General features: G+C 41.9%; 1 protein-coding gene across 1 annotated transcript in view; it reads right to left on the bottom strand.

The window, feature by feature from the left end:
- Window positions 1-2,763: 2,763 nt before the first annotated feature.
- Nckap5 (NCK associated protein 5) overlaps window positions 2,764-12,164 on the bottom strand; it is a 777,883-nt gene continuing 768,482 nt past the window's right edge. The window contains exons 16-18 of the mRNA XM_071619312.1: window positions 8,613-8,924; window positions 5,978-6,114; window positions 2,764-2,982 (exon numbers count right to left, since the gene is read on the bottom strand). Coding sequence (XP_071475413.1) covers window positions 2,764-2,982; window positions 5,978-6,114; window positions 8,613-8,924 — 668 coding nt within the window. The remainder of the gene's footprint in view (window positions 2,983-5,977; window positions 6,115-8,612; window positions 8,925-12,164) is intronic.

Consider the following 12,164-nt stretch of genomic DNA (forward strand, 5'->3'; position numbering starts at 1 on the left):
CACTTCAGGGAGTGCACCAAGCCTGGTCCAAGTCATTAAAATCTCCTGCCTGGACAATTATCACCACCCCTTAGTTGATCTTACTTCTTTAGTCTCCACAATATGGCAGAGGGATCCTTTTCAAACATCTCAGGTCACACCATTGTTGTGCTCAAAGATGTCCAGAGTTCTTGTGTGTATCTCCCAGACCAGAAAGGTCCTTGACTTCTGGACCCCTGACCCATCTGAATGCATCTTGTCAGTTGACTGGCTTGTTCTGCCTGCAACAGCCACAACTGTCCCCTGCTTCTGCTGCTGGCTTGGGCACGGCTGTTCCTCCCATGGGACTGCTTTTTTTCAGACACCCTCCTGGCTCACCCCTTCTCTTTCACGGGCCCTGCTCCAAAGTCACATCTCACGGATGCCTGCTCTGATACTCCCACTGTAGCTTTAGCACTTCCCCGACCTCAGCTCTCCTGTGACCCCTCCTTTTGCTCTACTCTGTCTTTTCCATTGCACTTTTCTCCTTTGAACAAACTGTACGCACATACTATTTGTTACATCTATTGACTACTGTCTGGCAGGGATCTTTGTCCATTTACTCACCTCTGGAAAGCTGGCCCCAGGAGGCCTTCAACAAATATTTGGTCAACAATGGATGAATTAGGGCTGGAAGGATCTGGAAAAAAAATCTTTCTTGACTGGGCAGCAGAGGGGTGGGAAGGTTATTCACTGTGGGGCACAACGGGCTCAAGGGAAGTCTGGAGTGGAAGCTGGTATGGTCCTAGGTGCCTCCACAGAGAAAGCCTGTAACTGTGAAGTCCCCTGCCCTTCATCTGTGACAACTGGAAGGGCACTGATGAACCGCAGAAAGCCAACGGGATGACTGACTAAAATTTCAGGAGTATTACCACCTTCTTTCTGGTAAAGGCTCTGGTTTAAATATGGTTGGTCCCCACCAAAACCCATGTTGAAGCTTGGTGCCAATGTAACAGGGTTGAGAGTGGATAGGGCCTTTAAGGGGCATTGGTGTCCTAAGGGATCTTTAGTTCTTGAGGGAATGGATTAGTTCTCATGAGAAAAGATTGTTGCAAAGAGAATCAGCTCCTTTATCACCTTTCTCTCTTACGCACATGCCTGTTACCCTTCTGCTTCTACTATGAGGCCCTCATTAAGAAGCATTCTGGTGCCATGCTCCTGGACTTCAGAACTATGAGGTAAGTAAACTTTTTTTTTTCTTTATAAATTACCCAGCCTTCGGTATTTTGTTATCGAAATAAGGAACAGACTAAGACGTTAAGCCTTTGTGTGATTCAAACAGTGGTTCTGTTTCTCTGATGACTTATAAGAAACAAGGAACAAAGTGGGAGATTAGAACAATAAGATACTTCAACAGATGAATGGACAAAGAAAATGTGGTACATATACACAATAGGATATTACTCAGCCTTAAAGAAGAATGAAATTATGGTATTTGCAGGTAAATGGACAGAACTGAAGAATATCTTGGTAAGCGAAATAAGTCAAACCTAAAAACCCAAAGGCCAAATGTTTTCTTTGATAGGCAGATACTAATCCATAATGGGAGCCAGGTGGGGAAGAAGGAAGGAACTTTGGGTTGCACAGAGGGGAGTGAGAGGAGGAGCAGGGGTGTGGGGATGGCAAGGACGGTAGAATGAGACAGACATTATTACCCTATATACATGTATGATTACACTACTGGAGTGACTTTGCACCATACTCAGCCAGAAGAAGGAGAAGTTGTGCTCCATTTGTATATATTGTTTCAAAATGCCTTCCACTGTCCTGTATAGCTAATTAGAATAAATTCAAAAATAAAATAAATCACACACACACAAAACATGCTACATCTAAGAATGTATATTTATTCTGGCCCAGCCTGAGTTATACAGACAAGTTAATTTGTGTTATTCAAACACAAGTATTTCCTGTTAATTTTTTAAACACTCTCACGTGCTTTAATAAAAATTTCCATTCTGTTGAATTGAACTAACTAAATAAAACAATGGGCTATTCTTGTATGTTAGTCTTTACCCCCACCCCCACATTACAAATGCCAACAGTCTCTAAAAATTGGAAAGACTCAGGGTTGCTAGATTATGTTTTCCCCTAAAGCAACAAATCAGTCTTGTTTTAAAAAAGAAAATCATGATTTCGTTATATAATCTTCAAATTAGTATTTGAGCAAAAGGTGATTAATAGGAAAAGAATGATTTTTCATTGCATCATTAAAATATTTCTGACAATCCAGCAGAGATTAGAAGAAAAGCAAACTCAAGACCACATTTGTGTTAGGGGATCATCTGTCTTTTTATGTATAAGACAATGCCATCTGAATATACACATTTTTAAATGTGGAGGGATAACGATTTTTCTACTGCCAGTTTTAACTCAAAGAAAATAGACAGAGAGGGTGCTTGAACTTCACAACCAGACCTGTTCATAATGGCCCAGCTGACAATTCTGGAGCTCCATAGTATGATGTTAGCAAGAGACTGAGAAACTTCATCCATGGCTCACTGGATGATTCAACTTGCCAAAGTATGTAATTAAGAATAAAGTTATCTTTATAGTCGTTCCTTCATTATTGAGATAACTCAATTGGAAACTGTTTTAGAGGTACCAGATCTGGAAATAAAATCCTTACAGGCTGCACCTCAATGTCATGAAGAATATACCAGAAAACAAATTGATGCACACAGACAACTTCTGTACATAACAGAAAATTAGATCTAGAGAGAGACGTGGAGCTGAAATGTAAAATCAAGATGTGTGGGGCTGAGTATAGTGAAAGGCATAGTCTGCAGCTCCCCAAAGAGAGGAACCTGCATGTCTGGGGTGCTCGGGTGTGTTAGCTGGATGGCGCTCTGCACCACCCTCCCTAAATTTTCCCTTTGCAGGTTGAAACATAATTTTCATAGTCTGGGTCATCACTAAACTACTACTGCTGACAGAGTATGTGTACATTCTGGGTACCTTGTCCTAGGTGAGTAATGTGAGATGACTCACATGAATCAAACTGGGGCAAAACATCTGTTGAGGATGTGAGACAGGTTCTCATGGTCTAGCCCACCCTCCACCCAAGAACAATTCAGGTGTGCTTGTTTTCCTGGTTCCCATGGAGCTGGTGCAATCTATTCAATTACCAGGGCAGGAGAAGTGGGCCTGCAATAATGAAGCCATGCAACGCACTCTGCCACTGTCCTGGGTTTAGGCAGGTCCCTGTGGTCACTCACTCTGAATTTTGTACACTTCTCTGTAGGATCTTATTTTTCTCAAGTGCCTATTAGAAGATGCTGTTTCAAGTCTAATAGCTTATTTAGTTAACCAATCTCATCATGGGTGTTTAAGTATCAGAAAGTATGAAAAACACGAACCCTGGGAACCAAAGAATAAATATTTGCCTAATTTATAACTTTATTCCATCCCCCCCCCAAAGGAAGGTAACCTTCAGGAAGGAAAGCAAGTGCTTACTCTATATAATTCTCTATTCCGATCCATAGATAGTTTAGATTTAAGGGACTCAATCTAATTTACTCATTCATTTACTCATTCACCCACTCAAGAGCACACAGCGTGGTCCCCCAGGATGTCACTGGTGTGGCAATGATACTGTGTTCGGCAGTTGCTGGAGTGGTTGATACTGTAGGAATAGTTTTTTTTTTTTTTCTCTATGCACACAAGTGGAATGCTGGATCCAGTATTGCAATTGCTGTGGGTTGAGTCATGGTTATTAGCGACCCTCTTTTGTTTGTAGACTGCTTCATTAGAGCCTATCATTTCTCACCTCTTCTGGAGACAGTTCAGATACAGATTCATGGAATGGGTCCCTAAAGTTTGTTTGAGAGGATATCACTTGGTTAGGAACTACAATAGTACATTTTGGGATGTAAGTTCTCTCAGCTGGGGTTATAAATTCAAGCATTCATTTATTTCTTGTATTCCTTCATTCATTTACTCATTTATCCTCTCATTCAACAGACATATTGGTCATCTGACAGTATGATGTCCATGAATGATGACAAACTATGGTTCCCAGGGGACCCTGTATCTAGAGTTCCGAAAGGACTCCCGGAATATTTTCTGGATCAGAGGAGACATTCCTTCATTCCTTCATTCAACAAACACTAACTGAACCAGGCACTGAGCTGGGTACTAGGTATATAAAGCCAAATCTTGATTCTAACTTTCCCTACCTGGCAGTCAGGGAAGCAGGGTTCTAAGTTCCCTCCAAACAAGAGTGGTGAGTCTTATAAGTCAAGTCAGGATTTGCCAGTGGGCAAAGCAAATGCAGGACAAGGGGAAGGGGACTCTGAGATGTGCACACTGTGTGAACAGTGCCTGGCCATGACATATAGAGGGCAGAGGCCCCCTCTGATCCTGCACTCAGTAACTTCATTTTTACTTTCTTGGAATTACTCAAACCCCTTTGCCATTGCGATCAAATTGTTGGCTCTGGACTGGTCTCCCCCTCCAACTCTAAGTATCTTTTATGCTATTCTCAATTTTCCCGTCCCCAAAGCAAGCACAGAGTCCTTTGTGACCACAGTGATAGCAATGCTTTGCGAAGTGCGTTCTGTGGACCGGCAACAGCAGAAACAGAACCTGGGAAATGTGTGAGAAATGTCTGAGCCTCACTTCACACCTATCAAATCAGATGCTGGGCACAGGTGGGGGCAGCGGGACTTGCAGCCCTCCAGGTGATTCTGATCAGCTCGAGCTTGAGAACCACTGTTTCAGGAGCCCTTTCTTCCACCACCCAAAGGCAGGTCAACTTTAGGAGCCCCAGCAGTTTTGTGTTTAACCTCAGGCATACTTGAATACAACAGCTTTACTTTTGCCTCTTACAGCCCATTCCTATGCAATCAGCCATTCTGATACCTAGACAAGAAACCCATAGGGCCCAGTTCCAGCCTCTAGTCCACACTGACTTTCCCTTGGACCCCAAGCCTGTCCAGCATGTCTCTGGAGTTGGTGATCTCCGCTGTAAGTTGAGGCTTACAGTGAGTCACTTAAGTGAGTCTAGAAAATCTCCTCCCGCTACTTGTCCATCTCTTATTCGCATACCAAGGTGCTCCAGACTAAAGGAAGGCTCAGCTACCCTGGGTGTGGGAGATCTCAGATGTGGGCAAATCTTGGCAGTTCCTTATCATAGTTGGGCAGAAACTCCAGCAACAATATAGCAGGATTCTCTTGATGCTGGAGTATTCTCTTCATTGAGAGAGCCAAAGGCAGCAGAAGTGGGAAGGTCAAAGAAGGGCTGGGAAGCTCTGGTAATTGATCCATAAGTTCTTTCTCCACCCTTCTCACTGCCAGGCACTACTAAGGACTCTGTGGTGGGCCCGCCACAGCTGAGATACAGTGAACAGGCTGGACCTGGTCAAAGTAACCATTTGGAAGGGTGAACAGGAGAGAATACCAAGCAACCCCTATGGGAAGAATGAAGACTCCCAGGGCTGTGAGTGCCCCTGGGTCCAATCACAGATTTGGAGGCCTGGATCTCCCACCTCTGGTGAATGAAGAAGACATGTCAAAAATGACGGGCACTGGAGAAACACAGGTCTCGCCGACACTGCCAAGTTATTTGACCACTCCAAGATTTTTTTTTATCCCCAAAAGGAACACAATTATATCTGCTTTCCCCCTTTTATAGAAGCAAGGTGAAGGTCAAAGTAACTACCAAGATAATGATGCCCCGGTAGCTCAGGAGAGTGAATGCTTATTTCCCAATGTCAGACCAGGGGTGAGCATGCATATCTGAAGAATCTGAGTGCACATCAGATACCACCTTGAATTCTTCAGAATAAAGGTGTACCAAGAACCCATGGTGTTCAAGGAAATGGCTGAGCCTTGGATCTTGGTTTATGCTCAATAAGCTAACTGCAAATTTGATCTAAAATTACATCTATCACTAAAGTGCTTAAGGAGTTCAATTTTCACATGGTGGAAGGCACCCTTCCCTCAGCTGCCCCCTTACCTGGGTCTCAGCAGCAGCATCCTCACCTCCCCAGCCTGGAAGTGGCTGGCCTGCCATGGTGTCTTCAGCGTATTTGAATGATGAGCAAGTCCGAGGTGTTGGCCCTGCTTCCTTCTGCCTTTGGAAACTGCTTCTTCCTAAATGAGAAAAAGCATATTAAGTCACAAGCCAGCTTTCATCAACCTTTTACAAGTTTAGGGAGAGAAGACAGACAGACAGACATAATAAAAAGGTCTAGATACAGTGAAGTCTGGGTTTCCTGCCATTCTTCTACAAGTCTGTGCTACCCAGAATATCTGCCTAATTATGTGTACATAATCCATGGAGAATGCTCACCTTGGAGACCTTAAGAGAAGCTGTCCTTGGACTCATTTTTTCAACAGAACGCGGAGATTCTTCATATTAAAAAGGTTCAGCAGACAAAACATTTGGGAGACATTGAGCTTATCCCTTAAATAATCCTATTAATCAAATAACAGATTTTTTTTTTTTTTTTGGAGAACTTTTCAGAGCCTTCACTGTACTAATGGGTATTGTCACAGCTTTCAAAGAAAGGATTCAAATTTGCAGCCTTGCCCAAATGTAATTGAGCAGGGAACTCTTATTTTCTTAGAATACCTTCTAAGGTCATTTTGAACAATGTGGTCTACGAAACTTTGCTCAGAGGCCCTTAAAGATCTATCAGGACAGTACTTCTCAAGTTTTAATGGATTTAATGTGCACACCCATTAGTGGAGTTTTTGTTAAATTGCAGGTGCTGATTCGGTAGGTGGAGGGTAGATTCTGAGCATCTACATTTCTGACGAACTCCCTGGTGATGCCAATGATGCTGGTCCATGGACCACACTTTGAGTAGCAAGGGTGTAATTAGCAGAGAATGATTTTAAGAGGTTTCACCATTACCCATCACAGCAGATTAACCTGCCGAGTGTATTCCTTTGTCATGCCAGAAAGGAGAACCGCTTTTATTATCCTCCAGCCTCAACGATTATCAGCAGGACGTGCTGTGACAGCCTTTCCACAGCATTTTGCTTGTGAGGAGAAGCAAAGTAATTGTGTTTTCATCAGCACTGTGAGATTGGTACAGTTACTTCCATTTTCAATATGGGGAGAAGAGAAAAACCAATTCAAATGTATTGGTTAAACAGGAAGTGACTGCTCAGAAGCAGCTCTAATCCCATTTTCCTTTTGTCCCATCTAGCATGCCACTCCCTAATTTTTCACCTGAATAACAAATGGCCACTGAGAAAAGAGCCACTGGAAAGCCCAGCCCTGCCTGTGGATCACAGTTGTCATGCAACGGGCAGGAAACTTTAGGATGGGCGACCCCAAAATATCCTGCTGTGTGTGTGTTCACCTTGCTCTCTACCATATACTACTTTTTTACAACTCTTCGTGACAATTTAATTAAGATACAAACCTTAGAAACCTGGTGCCAGTGAATATTAGCAGCGAGATCAGAACAATCTCCTTCCTATCCCCTTCTTATGAAGCAATTCAAGGCTTGCGGTTTCTATTCAATTTGTTATAATGACAGTGTTTAATCATGGCGTCTACTCAGCAGCCCGCTGCTGAATTGAGGTCACACATGTGACTATTCAGGCATAAAGCACATAATCTATAACTAAGATTTCGCCCCTGAGTCTCTGGAGGCGGTGTCATTAATTAACAATGCACTTATTTCAAAAATAATATGCATTACAGCCTTTAAACATCGTAGCCTTGGCTTGGAACGGGTAGAAGTCTGTGATGAAACGTCCCTGGCAGTTGGTATTACTGCATGAAGGAAGAACTCAGCCATGGAATAGCTCAACACATTCCTTCAAAGAAGTTTAATTAAAAGTCTTCTAATTTCTCAGAAACCCATAGTATAATCCCAACCTGCAGCTCCTTTCTAATCATCTCATCGTAAATGAAAGGGTTCGATTCAGAGTTCTACTTCACATGCTTATGCATGTCATCAGAGCCACACAAGCCATGCACATTAAAAATTATTTAGTGTCACCCAGGCCGGCAATAAATATTTTTAATCTTGAGAGAACAATGAAAAAACTTTGACCCTTAGCCTGGTCCTGCCTTTAATCATAAAAGCTTATTTCAATTGACTGCAACGAAGAGTAGTACTTCTCAATGGGAAGGCTGGCTGCTTTCCTCTGCAGTTAATGCACAATCTATTGCTGATGTATCAAACTAAGTCTTTTATAGTTCAACATATAAATATATGTGAACAGGATAGGAATACATTGGAAGACATATGGTTTCTGGTTAGAGGGCAAACAACATTTCAGCTACATTTATGTCTTGGGTCTAAATTGGCCTATATTCACAGTTAAGTTTTACAGGATAAAAATCTCACCAGTATGTTGTATGGTGTTTTTCCTTAATCAATTTATGTATTCATATACTGGTGCTTACATGGTTGTTTCCTTTTATGTGTGTGCATTCCTTAACATAATACCCATGTGTTGATAATATCTCATACACAGTTTTACTTTTTGGTGGAGGACATGCAGGGTTTTCACATAGAGCACAGGTCATTGATTTTCTAGTCTCCAGGGGGCAATTCTCTATTTTTGTCAGAAAGTGCCTTTCTGTGGGTGGGAAATTTCTCACTGGAAAGGAAATTGGCATTAACCTGAGGAAGCTGGTTTGGGAAGGCGACTCTGAGGTCGCATGCCCCTGGCTGTCATGATGGGGTCGGATATGGAATGAACGATGGCAGTCTTTGTGGAGCACTGGCTGTCCGCGGAGGAAGGCACTTCGCGTTCTAGGGTTTGGGCTCTGATGGAAGAAGCTGTGGAAGGAGCTGGCTGGAGAGACAGGAGGGGGTCGGTCTCCTCCGGAGAGTCTGGTGGGCATATGTACCGTCCCATCGAGCGATTTCCCGACTCTGGGAGTGGGAAGGTTCCAATTCCACTGTCCAAGGTTCTCATCTGGCAGTTTGATTCTGAGACAGAGAAAGAGAGGTTTAGAGAAAGCTCACAGGAAAGGATAAAAAGATGACTGGTATTTGGGTACCATCCGGGGGACACCTAAGAGAAAGACTTAGTAAGAAAAATGATAAACATTTGGAATCGGTATGGTAGATTTCCAGGGAGGTGCCTGAAACCGACCTTTCATTGAACATGAAATTATTCCCCTCACAAAATGAGTCAAGAAGGCCAGCTGGTATAGGCAGTGATTGTCACATGTACACTTGCCCTAGATCGTTCTCTAGAGGTATAATAGAAAAAGCAATAGCCATTAGAGGCCAACAATTAGTTTTGATTACCCTTATTTGAATTGGGGAATTATGTGACTTCAGTTAGGTAAAATTTGTTAACTGAAATAAAATGAGAAGTGAGCACCTATAACAAACTGAAGTGGTGTCCTAACAAAGGTAATTGTGTATGTCTTGCATGAATTATCCACCATTCTGCAGCTGACACAATCTCTGGCCTTTGATTGGACTGTGAGAACAAGTGATTGACATGCCACAAGGGTCATTCCAAAGGGACCTTACCCATCATAACATCACCCATCCTGAGGGCTTTATTCCAACAAATGGCCACTTGAAGTCTCACAGAGAAGACAATACCTCCACTTTCTGTTTTTCATTCTCATTGAAGGCAGTGACAAAACTCAGTAGTACCCTTGGGGTGTCTTGCCACCCAAAGGATCCCACTATTCTCTACAGCAAATTAAGTTGATTCTACACATATGTGATGTATTCTGTTAAATATGTTTCATCTTCAAACATTTTCATATAAAATTTCTCAAAAATTATCACATATTGAATTTCTGAAACAGTAATATGCTTTATCCAAGCCAATGAATCAGCTTCCAAAAATCTCATTGTCATCCAGAATATTTTCATGTATACACTAAAATCTTGGAGTGAAACTTCCTTAGTTTCATCTTATAAGTCTAGCACTGAATAAGAGGTCTAACTCAGCACTGTAATAGGCCTAGTGGGGAATAAAATTGATTACTATATAATCTTTGTATTAAAAGCTCAATAGCTACAATTTCTTTGGTACTTTATGGAACAGTAGCTTGTGATGTTGACTCTGCCAATAACAGATAGTGTGAATTCTTGCCTTAACCTCTTGGGATTTCAGGTTCCTTATGAGGTTGCTATGAGTATTAAAATATGTTTGCTAATAAATCCCTAGAATCTAGAATGATGCTTAGCTAACACACTGTAGAATAACCAGATATGTGAAACAATAAACATATACAAAAGGCTTAGTACATTTATTTCATGATAGTAGATATCTGTTAGATAAATAGCTTATCCTTAAGTATCTTTCATAAACAATCATACTCAAGGCTTAGCAATTAGTATTCAAACTTATGTGCCCATTTCTCCACCCTTTTTCTCAAAACCTCTTCACTGTGGGTAAACAACAATAAACCCCTTCACTGTGAGTAGTAGAATTTAGGGAATTTCCCCAAACCAAGGTAAAGACAAAGAAGGGGTACCTTTTCTAGGTTCTAGGAGGGTTTGGTGCTTGGTTTGGGAAGTACTATGAAGATGAAGTCCCCATTGAAGGAGAGGCTTCCATCTCCACATGGATACGTAGTAGGAAGACTCAGACACCATTTTCTCTAGTGAGGTGCCACTTAATCACTTCATATCCCATCGGGTTGCAGAGTGTCGTCTTGGGCTGCAGTGTCTCTGACTCATACAGTTAGACTTTGGTGCTTTTTCTTAATTTAAGTGTTGATACGCAACACTTCAGATTTAGCATGTCTATGTGTTGTATTTGGGAGAATTCTGAGAGTCTTCAATATTAAAATTCACACAAAAGTAAGTGGATCTTTATGAAAACTGACCCAGTTTGGGGGGATCAGAAGTAAAGACTCATAGAAAACAAGAACTGAGATGTTGGAACGTTTGTATTCCAGGCTGCTTGTCCTAATAATTACTCCCAATATCATCAGGACCACCACCCCTGAACCACAGTGCTCAGCAGGCTGGGACACTAGAGGCGCTTTTCCTTTCATGAAGATGGGCCATCCAAAGTATAGCTATTCAGCACAATTCACAATAGCAAGACTGTGGAACCAACCTAGATGCCCTTCAATAGACAAATGGATAAAAAAATGTGGCATTTATACACAATGGAGTATTACTCTGCATTAAAAAATGACAAAATCATGGAATTTGCAGGGGAATGGATGGCATTAGAGCAGATTATGCTAAGTGAAGCTAGCCAATCCCTAAAAAACAAATGCCAAATGTCTTCTTTGATATAAGGAAAGTAACTAAGAACAGAGTAGGGAGGAAGAGCATGAGAAGAAGATTAACATTAAACAGGAACGAGAGGTGGGAGGGAAAGGGAGAGAAAAGGGAAATTGCATGGAATTGGAAGGAGACCCTCATGGTTTTACAAAATTACATACAAGAGGAAGTGAGGGGAAGGGGAAAAAAAACAAGGGGGAGAAATGAATTACAGAAGATGGGGTAGAGAGAGAAGATGGGAGGGGAGGGGAGGGGAGGGGGGATAGTAGAGGATAGGAAAGGCAGCAGAATACAACAGACACTAGTATGGCAATATGTAAATCAGTGGATTTGTAACCGATGTGATGCTGCAATCTGTATCCGGGGTAAAAATGGGAGTTCATAACTCACTTGAATCAAAGTGTGAAATATGATATGTCAAGAGCTATGTAATGTTTTGAACAACCAACAATAAAAATTAAAAAAAAAGAAAATTGAGCATTAAAAAAAGTATAGCTATTTATTACAACTATCAGGAGTTCACTTTTATTTTTATTTTTTGTATACTCATGTTCTCACTATAAATAAGAACTATTATTGTCATTTGCAAATGAAGAATCAGAGCTCAAAGAAGGTAAGTAACTCATTCAAGGCCAAATACTATAAAGGACCTGACTTGAATCTACACTTGTTGATTACAAAGACCATGCTTTTAACCAACAAGCTAACCTGATTTTCCCCAAAGTATAGGTAGACCTCAAAGTGGGGGCTTCCCAGCTCATAGCCACTTAGGCAGCCATATGGCAAGAAGGCTGACAGCACTGTCCCATGCTTCTATGCAAGGCACCAGCTTCTGCTCTGGACCTGATTCTAGCCTGGAATTCCATCTAGATTCCTGGGCCCTGTCCTAAGGTTGAGGTCCACTGCTATCATGCCCAGCATCTGCTCAGTCAACTGCCTCTCTGCAGGATGACTGAGCAT

This window comes from Marmota flaviventris, chromosome 11 (genome assembly GCF_047511675.1).
Source record: "Marmota flaviventris isolate mMarFla1 chromosome 11, mMarFla1.hap1, whole genome shotgun sequence".
Taxonomy (NCBI): Eukaryota; Metazoa; Chordata; class Mammalia; order Rodentia; family Sciuridae; genus Marmota; species Marmota flaviventris.